The sequence below is a fragment of the Meles meles genome, chromosome 2 (genome assembly GCF_922984935.1).
Source record: "Meles meles chromosome 2, mMelMel3.1 paternal haplotype, whole genome shotgun sequence".
Taxonomy (NCBI): domain Eukaryota; kingdom Metazoa; phylum Chordata; class Mammalia; order Carnivora; family Mustelidae; genus Meles; species Meles meles.
In genome coordinates this window covers 194,528,105-194,538,484 of record NC_060067.1, presented here as the reverse complement: position 1 = coordinate 194,538,484, position 10,380 = coordinate 194,528,105, and the positions used below count along the sequence as shown (strand labels likewise).

The following is a 10,380-nucleotide window of genomic DNA, read 5'->3' as shown; positions in this document are numbered from 1 at the left end:
TTTTAAAATTATTATGTATTTATTATGTATGTTGCATCTGGTGGTATAATTGGTTGCATATGAAACTAGAGAAATCTAGGGAATTCTTTCTGACATGCATTATAATAGTTAAAACCGGTAACAGACAATTGCAGGTTGTGTTAGAGTACAAGATTGTCATTTGGTATTTACTACAGTTGCAAAATCAGCTTGTTAAGGAAAAATAATCAGACTCCTCCAAATCTCTCGATGTCATAATATAAATATAAATTGTGGAGTATGACATACAAAAAATTTAATGCGTTAAATGTGACTAAATTATTGCTAGCCCAAGAGGGAGAATAGAGCTGCAAACATAGTTAAGTGTACGTTTCCATGTCCATTTACAGCCGGCACTTGTCTCCCACTCCCTTTTCTTCAGTAACAATAAGATAAACGTCTAAAAGCCTTGGTTTAGGTTTGGAGCCAACAGTTTGCTATACTTCTGCCCCAAGCCACGGATGTCTTCCTGTGTAAGCGTGCTTGAGTGTGTGTGCTCCGGTCTATGTAAGATGTCATTAAGCTTTGGGATAGAGAGTAACTGTGTCGTAGCCCTCTGGGGGCCTCGTGCGAGCCCTTGCATGAGTTTCGCAGTACAGCTCCCCCTCCACGAAGAAGTAGCCCTTCTGTTTGAGGTTGAGGTTACAGTCGGCGCACACGAAACACTCTGGATGCCGGTACTTATCCCGGGCCTTCACGACAGCACCACTGTTGAGGAAAAGGAGGGGAAGTGAAAAACAGAAACCGAAAACATGCTACAAAGGGAGATAACAGGGCGGATAGGGCAGGTGTGGTCTGTTTCATGTGTGGGCAATAGCCTCCCGCTGGAAAGCCAGCACAGCTGTGCGAGTGAGGTCATGGTCGGGGAGATCCGAGACAACCGTAGTAACACGCCGCGAGGTTCTCTCAACGTGTGAACATTTTCCCGATTTTTCAAACAAGTCGCTTCTATACATGCTATAGGATCTTCCTTCATGATCTATGCTGATTCTTTCTTTGAAAGAGGAAAACATCATCTAGATAAGACCAATACCTCTGCCAAGGATTCGGATTTTGACCATCCCTGCCTACACAACCAGAAGTCCCTCTGATTGCTTCCTATCTTGCCACTGCATCCTCCAGTCTATGGAGCACGGAGGAAACAGAGCAAAGGGCAGAGATGGAATTTCCATTTCTGTAGACTCACGTCTACTGTCAAAACATTTACTCCAACTTAGGAGCAGTAATGGCTTTTGGTACCATCCTAAACTCGTGTGTCTCATGAGATCCTCTTTGCTCTCGAGCTGCGGGTCCTGCGTCTTTCTTTCTGTGTCACGTTCCTCTCCTTGTTCGAACCAGGTTTCTCTCCCACTGCCCTCCTGGGATGAATCCTGGATCACCGCACAGACGGTATCGCTGTGTGTGAGCTAACAGCAGAGGCGCAGAATAAAGGGGGGGGGGAGAAGTGACCACATGGGGCGTCTGCAGGGGAGAGACTGAAATGATCTGGAGATTTGAACTAGTAAGTGTCGCTGTGCAAACTCAGGGCCCTTGCAATGGAAGCGGACTGTATTTTTAAAAGTTAGACTTCAATATTTGTGCAACTTAAGAAACTAGTAAAGATAATGTGTTTTCATGAACCACGTGATGACCCTCATATTTGGTTTCCTCAGTTTATACCAAAGAGGAAGTACTGAAAAACTATACATTACCCAAGGGAGGTCATTTTTGAAGTGAAGCTAGGCTTCTCGGAAGCAATTTTTTAAAAATAGGCTTCGAGGACAGTTTATTTTTTTTTTAATGAGAATATATCTGAAATTCTAAGTCCAGATTGCTGACTCACATCATATTTAGGGTACGTTGAAGGGATTCTGGTCAAAATGCACTGAATGTTGGACACAGTTCAGGTCACTGACTAGAAACCAAGAGCAGGCACCAAGATTTATAGTGAAGGCCTGGGTTAAAAATGAAACTTACACAATGCCGCTCCCACATTTGTCACAGAGCGGCATCTTCTGAGGGCTGCCAGCCCTGCCGTGGGCTTTGGTAATGGGAGCTCTCACACTCCGGGTTCCAGCAGGACGGTCGTCTGAAAAACAAAGTGTTTCCATTTATGGCAAGGGAACAGCTGGCTACGGTTTGTACTTCGCTTCTATTTTAAGGTGCGCACTTTAACCCAAGGAATTCTCCAGTTGCGCCAGCTCTCTCATTTCAAAAGGAGGAGGACAGGTTCAAGCATCACTTGTTCTGAAGGAGGGCCCTTCCAGAAAGAAGTCGTTAAAATTTGTTGTTGTCCTTGTTGGAGGGAGAGGTTATAAAATGCCGAAAGGAGCGGAAAACATTTGGCATTTTTTTTTCTTTTTCTTATTGCGGTAAAATATACAGAATATATAATGAACCATCCTGACCACTTTTCAACGTGTAATTCAGTAATTCAGTAGCAGCAAGGACATAGACAGTGTTGTGCACCCATCTCCAACAGTTCTTTCCAGAACTCTTTCATCCTCCAAAAAAAAAAAAAAAAAAACCAACCAACCAACCAACCAAAAACAACCAAAAAACCCTCTGTACCTATCAAACAGTAACTTCCCACTCCCTCTTCCTCCCAGATCCTGGTAACCTCTATTTTACTGTGTGTCTTTAGGACTTGCCTATCCCGGGTACCTCACAGGAGTGGATGCGCGCAGTATTTATCTTTCTGTGTCTGGCCTCTTTCCCTCAGCATGTTTTCAGGGTTCATCCCTGTTGCAGCGTGCATCAGAATTTGATTCATTTTTGAGGCTGAATACTGAATGTTCTGTTGGATGGATAGACCACATTTTGTTTATCCATTGATCAGGTGATAGGCAGATGTGTTGTTTTCACTTTCTGGCTATTGTGGATAAGATCTATGAATATTGGTGTATGAGTATCTGTTTGAGTCCCTGCTTTCAATTCTTTGGGTTTACACCCAGGAGTCCAATTGTTGGATAATATGGTAATTTCTGTGTTTAACTTTTTGAGGAACCACTATCCTGGTTTTCACAGTGGCTGCACCATTTTACATTCCCTCAACCATGAACAAGAGTTCCAGCTTTGCAACATGCTCTCCAACTTGTAAAAAAAATTTTTTAAAATAGCCAACTTAATAGGGCATTTTGCATTTTTGTGCAACTTTTAAAAGACAATGTGTATCTTTGTGGAATAGAAAAACACTGATAAGATTATGACCCCTGAGGACAGCAGGAGTGGGCTAGAGATTCAGCCTTATTTCTTACTGGCTGTGTCTCCTTGTACAAATCTCTCTCTGTGTCAGTTTCTCATTTGTTGAAAGGGAAAAACAATAGTTCCCATCTCACAGGTTATTGGGAGGACTAAGTGATCAAGCGCACAAAATACTTAGCACAGGGTTTAGAACATAGTAAGGGTTCATCTCAGTGTTATTTTAAAATTTTGATGATGCTGACACCCTGGAGTGGAGGGAGGCTGAGAAATTTAGCGATATCCATTTAAAATTCCAACTTACAATTTTTGAGCCAAACTAGCCCCTTGACTACTATGGATGGAATGGATCTCTGGTGTCCTTTTATCACTGGGTTGGTGGCTACTTGGACACATTCTGGGAGCTCCTTTTCTAAACCAAGCACCATCCAGATCTTTCTGAGGGAAGATTCATGGGATCACTGAACAAAAATCAATGCAGTATGTTTGCTGTCCTCCCCCCATCCGTACTGTTCCGGCAGACATGCATGGCTGCTCACCAGGGCCATCATTCACTAATTCCTGGAGCACTCTGAAGGAGCCCGACTGGCGAGGCTGGGTAGGCTCATTCCGATTGTCGTGGAGCATCCGGTACACATCCGACTGGGGAGGCACTGAGGCTGTGGGTTCACTGAAACACAGGATGGCACGTGAAGCAGTGTCAGGAGCCGCGTGAGGCATGGCATGTGCAAGAAAGCACAAGACATGAATAAGCGATAATCACTGCATTTGCAGTAACTCCTGAGCAAAGATTCCGTTAATCTCTATACAGATAACAACAGGGTATGCGTTCACATGGGTCAGCTTCATGATGTCGTGCATCAACCTGGGAGTCACATCGGCACTCCTTCACCTGGCAGAATGCGTCAGAGGGCAAGTACAATGTGATTGTTTGGGAACAGCGATTTAAAAAACAATAATACCCATGTCTGATGGATGTATCATTATAATGTGAGCACAATGAGCTTTTCTCAGAAAACAGACAACATTCACATGGGAAGAAGTGCAGGAGTGAGCCCAGTTTGATTATTCTCAGTCATAAAATTGTCAACAAAATTCAGATTCATTTCTGATATTCAACTGAAAGGTATGGTTTAATTTTGTCGTTAAGGTTAATTTGTGAACTCCCGACAACAACAAAGGTATCGTTTTGCCTATAAGCTGAAGAAACTTAGCTTGTATGTGAAAGTCTATAATGGAGAAACTTTCATATATATGTCAGTTATATTGATTACATTATGCTTTTTAATAGCCATATTATAATTCACTTATGATAACAGTGATGGCAGCTTTATTTTACTATTCTACAAATATAATTCATGATGAACAATAAGGAACGGCCACAGTAATACTACATGTCAGACACTAAATGCTTTATTATTTTATGTCATTTAATTATAGTATCTAGAAAAGGTAGTTGCTATCTCCACATTTTTTTACTTCCTATATCACATTTTAAAATCATCATCTTATATATCTGAAATTCTTTGCAAAAAGGCTTTGAGATGCATTACACGGTTATTATACCATTGTATTCATCCCAAGAGATATTTGGGGATATACTTACATAGTACTCTAAAGCATTATGAAACTTTAATTTATAAAAAGTGGTTATATAATATTGAAAGTAGTAGTAAGATTTTATCTTATAATAAGTCCTTTTATTTGGAAAAACTTGATGGCAAAAGTACTTTGAGCACATATTCATAATAAAGATGTAATTAGTCAAAATAAGGACCAATGGAAAATAAGTATTTACATTAATAGCTTGGAGCTTATAAAACCTTATTCATGGTAAAAATTCTAAATGGAAAAATGATTACCTCTCCACAAGCTACTGTTAAAAGAGACAAGAGTTGTCATCCCTTAAAATTCCTCTGAACCTTCCATTCTTTACCAATTTTTGACCCCCCAAAGAAGAAGCATGAGTATACTAGGTTATAAGTCACTTTTGAGAAATATTGTACCAGACATTTGTAAAGAACATTATAGCTTCTAAAAGACATAGACATTTGTTCCTTCCCCGATTTCATTTTTTTTTGTGCTGTGTCACATAAAGCTCTATTTAGTTAATTCTTGAAATCACTTTTATCTTCAAGTCTAGATATTTGCAGTACACCCCTAGTATTTTTTTCTTTAAAGCCTTCCACCCAGCCTTCTTTCAATTACGACACTATTAAAAGACACCAGTAAAGCTGACATTGCCCATGTGTTTAGTTAATATGCCCATGGTTCAAAAAGACTCGCATTACCTCATGGAGGGTGCTTCCCCTAGAGCGGTTGAAACCTGACCCTGAAGTGTTTCCATAATATTGTCATCTGAGTACAACTGCATAGGTGTATTAAACTGAGCATGTACAATCTTCACACCCGGAAGTTCCATTTCCAAAGGAATGTTAGGGGCCATCTTAGCAGCAACTTTCAAGTCACCTGGGCAAATAGTACTAAGAGTACTGACAGAAGAAGGGGTGCTACGTCCGCTGCCACCGTCAATACCGGACGGAGTGCTGCATCCACTGTGTTAATGACCACGTGACACAGAGGTGACACAGGAATCAGAGAAATCCAGACACAACACAGAGAACAAGTACAGAGAGGTTAAAAGGAATTGAAGACACAAAGGAAGAAGTGAATTAAATCAAATTCAAATGGAAAATCAAATGGCTAGAATGTATTTTACAAAGGGAAGGCATTTCAAGATTCACGATCGAAAAAAGTGCAAGAAAATTAAGCATTACAGGTGATATTGCATTTTTTGGCTCCGTTCTACTAGGCAATATGTTGAGGGTTACCCACAGAGTTGTACGCAAGGTAGAAAGGATGCAACTATCTTTACTTTTAAAAAATAGGCCAAACAGTTTTAAAACTTGCCCACGTCACAAACAGATGATACGGGGAAACGACACTGGCGGGATGTCCTTTTACATTTATGAGCTGCGCTATTTAAAATCAAAATATTACTGAGTGATCCTTCACGAATAGTAAGGGACGACGCAGCATGAAGATCCAATCAAATATTTAGGCTAAACATTTCAAAATAAGAAGTGTGTTTCAGAAATGCAGTTATGCTTTCACTGTAGAATAACCAGTTACTTGAAGGTTCTGTGATAAAGATTATGTTTTAAAGCTATTTTGTAAATGCCTTATAGTTGGGATTTTAACTTTTTCTACTTTCATTCTTTAATTTTGTGAAGAATACATGTTAATAAACTGTTCAGTGATTTAATACAGGCTCTAGAAACAGCCAATAAATGCTTGTCACCTTGAAATTAATTGATTAGAGGCAGATAGATACGGTGGTCTTAGACTCTTTGGATACTACCTAGGGCTAAGCTCTGTTTCTGTCATACATAGTGATTTCCTGTAACAATTTTGGAGGCACACATATATTTCCATGCATACTTCTCATTTCATTTTAAAGATCAATTGAGGGGACTTATTATACTTATTACTAAAATACAAGAAAGGCCAGTCATGCAATTTCAAGATCAACTAGGTAGATTTCATATTCTCTATGAATCTGGATAGGAGGCTAGTCACAACTGACACGCCAAAGACTAAAGTCATTTTTCTACGTGCATGTTAAGGGCAGCGTGAGAAATGCATTTTACAAGAAAATGGAATATACTGAGATTTTGTTTTTAAGCACAGTCATTTAAGACTAAGCCAAAAGAAATGTTAGTATTTGTAAACTTTCATCATGCTTGCAGGTTAGTATTGCTATAAACTCCAGACAGAGAACAATTTGTATGATGTGTTTATCTCAAAGTCCGTTTCTCCTAGGGCTCAAGTATGGCCCTTGCATTTACTCTTTGGGGCTGCTAATGCTAACCTTGGCCCCATATAGACAGCAAAACCATATAGACAGCATTAGACATCGATTTTGTTGTCTTCCTCAGTATGGTAGCCTGTCTAGTCTGGACAACCCATGCCACAAAATGGAATTTTAAACTTTTTTGTCTTGTGTTACCAGTTCAACCAACTGCATGGCCTAAATGGGGCAACTGTATAGGGACGTGCTCCTTCACTTCCTGCCTGTTAAGAACCTACTTAAAACCCAATCTCTAGGGGCGCCTGGGTGGCTCAGTGGGTTAAGCTGCTGCTTTAGGCTCAGGTCATGATCTCAGGGTCCTGGGATCGAGTCCCACATCGGGCTCTCTGCTCAGCGGGGGGCCTGCTTCCCTCTCTCTCTCTTCCTGCCTCTCTGCCTACTTGTGATCTCTTTCTGTCAAGTAAATAAATAAAATCTTAAAAAAAAAAAAAAACCAAGAAGAGACGTTTAAAAAAAAAAACAAAACCCAATCTCTAAGTTGGTTGATCACATACAAAATGCCCAGCCAGTGGCTTATTTACCATTTTTGTAGGCTCAGCACTGTACTAGCTCCTGAAATCGACCTCAGTTGGTAAAAAAAAATAAAAGCCAATTTTCAGTTACAGTGCAGTTTACTCGGGGTTGTATTGATTTGACCTAAGTGCAATGAAGCATATTAAACTGTAATTTTGGGATTTGAAACACTGGGTTGAATCTTGGGAGAGTTGGGTTTAAAATAGGGACTCTTGTCAGCAAGCATTTATAGCTACTCTGACCCTACGTGTGCCATGGGGTAGATAGCTAAACTGTGAGCAGTCAGAACTTACAGATGGACCTTATTTTGTAGTTGTAATTAATAAGTAATCTTGCATATAACATGTTTGTATACACAGTTTTATTTCAGCAAGGATGGTGTCTTCTATTGCTTTGTTTCTTTATCATTCTATTTAAGGACCTGTAGTTATTGAGGAGATAGGAAGTAAACCCTAAGCAAACAAGAATGATCTCTTATAAATTTCTGGGACTGTTTCATAAGATCTCTTGAACTGATGATTTAAATAGTTTTCATGGACTCCAATCACTTTGGTAGTACCATGGGTCACCATGACCTATTCCTGTGACCTGAAAAGATAGGAACTAATGAGATTTTTTGACTTTGACTTAGTGACTTGACAGGACCACTTGTCAGCTTGATGCACTCAATCACTTCTTGCCTCCATAGATCATCAGACTGAGAACAAACTTCCCTGGCCTGTATACAGACTTTCTGGGGTGAGACTTCTTGAAGTGACCTGTCCAAAAACCACTTACAAGATTCTATCATTTGGATCTATAAAATAAAAATTTTAAATTTACATATTTGCCCATGAAGATACTGAATTTTTAATATGATTCAATTATGAAATAATGAAAAGAACCATAACTAGCAGTAAGGTCCTAGGGAGATTCATGTATGAACAATTTAACATCTCCCACTTTCTTTGGATTAAAAGGTTATTCATTGGTGTAGTTGTAGCTTGTGTAGCCATCTAAAATGCCACCTTGACCTAGAGTCATCTGGTAAGAACAAGAAATTCAGAAGCTAGAGTAAGTAGTGAGAGGACACAGGAAGAAAGGAAAGGTAGTAGAGGCATTTTTACATTTCTTTAAGATTAAATGCTGGTGCCTGTTTTTAAAGCAAACCTTTTCATCTCCTTTCCTCTTCTCTCCTTTCCCAAGTTCAGCTATATTAAGAGGCACCTTACAATGACAAAAGTCTGAGGGGCTTGTCATGATTACCCTTTTTAAAATGAAAATGAAAATATAAAAGAAGGCCATTAACTACCTAAATCTCTCTGACTTTCCCTGAATTTTTCTGAAATTAAATGTCTTACTGGTCTTTAGAGGCAAGGTCTGTGTCACTCTAATGCCTTCTGAAGTCACTGATTAGTGAGCTTAGAGTTAAACCAACCTCAGAAAAATGCAAGTGTATTAATTCTACGATGCTCCTTTAGAAAGTTGTATATATATTTATTCAGTGGTAACATAGCATTTTTACTCTTAATCTAGTGTTATGATATCAGGGGTGGGGCTGGGAAGGTGTTGAATGTGGAGAAATAGGGAGAAAATTCAGAGGAAAATAGAACGGAAACCAAGGAACGAAAAAGAGAAGTAAAAAAGCTAGTGCAGAGTTGCATGAATGAGAGAGGGGTGTTAACTCTTATTTCTTCTTGCCATCAGAAACTATTATCAGGTACTCCTAGGGTTTTGTTCCTTCATCTAATGAATATTGATGGAGCATTTAGTCTGTCCCAGCCTTGTTTTTAGGTGCTGGAAAGATAGAAGTTGCTCCGTTCCAGTGGGGGGAGATGTACTTGGTAGTCACTGACTTTTTAACCTCATCTCCTCCTCTTCCACTCTATTTCTCTTGTCTGAGTCTGATATCACAAAATTGCCCAGCTTATTTTGAGATAATCCTCTGGCGCTGACTCCAGCTAATGGGAAAGTCTGCGTAAGGAGATCATATATCAATTGATGACTGACCATCCAAAGCAGGTATCATAAACTTGGATACCCCCAGGGACTAGCATGTATGAAAATGGGCCCAGTATCAGGAATGGTGGGCATTTTGACAGGATGGAGAGTAGGTGTTCCATCTTAACGCATTTACTTAAGTTCTTTTTTTTTTTTTAATAAGAGGAAAATTATGTAAAACACTGTCTATAAATTGGATGGGCCTCCAGTTTGGGACCCTGGATATAGATCATTAGTCAATAATCCTAACCACCAACTTCCTTCTTCAGGGCTGACTAATGGAGCTGAGGTCAGAGGAATAGATTTGAGGTTTCCCAAAGTCACTCTTTCCCAATGTGCCAACACAGGGCATTAATCTCTCCCCCTTGGGTTGGAGTACAATTTCTAGAGAAGAAATTTATTTGAAAAGGATCATCTGACCATGATCTTTTTCTCTGATTGACAGCCACGAAGCGCTTGCTCATTCTTATTGCAGCGCGTGCACGGTTATCCACTAGGGTAACCAACACATCTCCCTCTCTCCCAGCTCTTTCCTTCTACTTACTTTCCCCCATGTGGAAAAGTTCCTTTTCAAGTGGCTTCTCTTCCTTTGCAAGTATCCGCAAGGATTCAGAGTTATTGTTATGTAAGAGCTAGAATGAGTGGGATTACCCAGTGGGGTTGGTGGAGTGGGAAGCAGGTGTGGAGTTGGGCTGCTCAGAGAATGTCAAACAGAACGGCTGCACTGGGGCTCTCCTGACCTGGGGCTGGTTTCCAGGTTTGTTTCTGTTGGCTGGGCCTTCCTGACCTGGGAATGGGGTACATCTGCCTGCCTCAAA

The 10,380-nt window shown here is 40.1% G+C and overlaps 1 protein-coding gene across 2 annotated transcripts in view; it reads right to left on the bottom strand.

Moving 5' to 3' along the window:
• PDLIM3 (PDZ and LIM domain 3) overlaps positions 1–10,380 on the bottom strand; it is a 30,969-nt gene continuing 20,589 nt past the window's right edge. Inside the window, exons 5-8 of one of the 2 annotated variants that reach the window (XM_045998253.1) lie at positions 5,490–5,753; positions 3,738–3,868; positions 1,975–2,086; positions 1–726 (exon numbers count right to left, since the gene is read on the bottom strand). In XM_045998253.1, coding sequence (XP_045854209.1) covers positions 537–726; positions 1,975–2,086; positions 3,738–3,868; positions 5,490–5,753 — 697 coding nt within the window. In that variant the 3' untranslated portion in view covers positions 1–536. The remainder of the gene's footprint in view (positions 727–1,974; positions 2,087–3,737; positions 3,869–5,489; positions 5,754–10,380) is intronic. The other variant, XM_045998252.1, reaches the window with a different exon arrangement.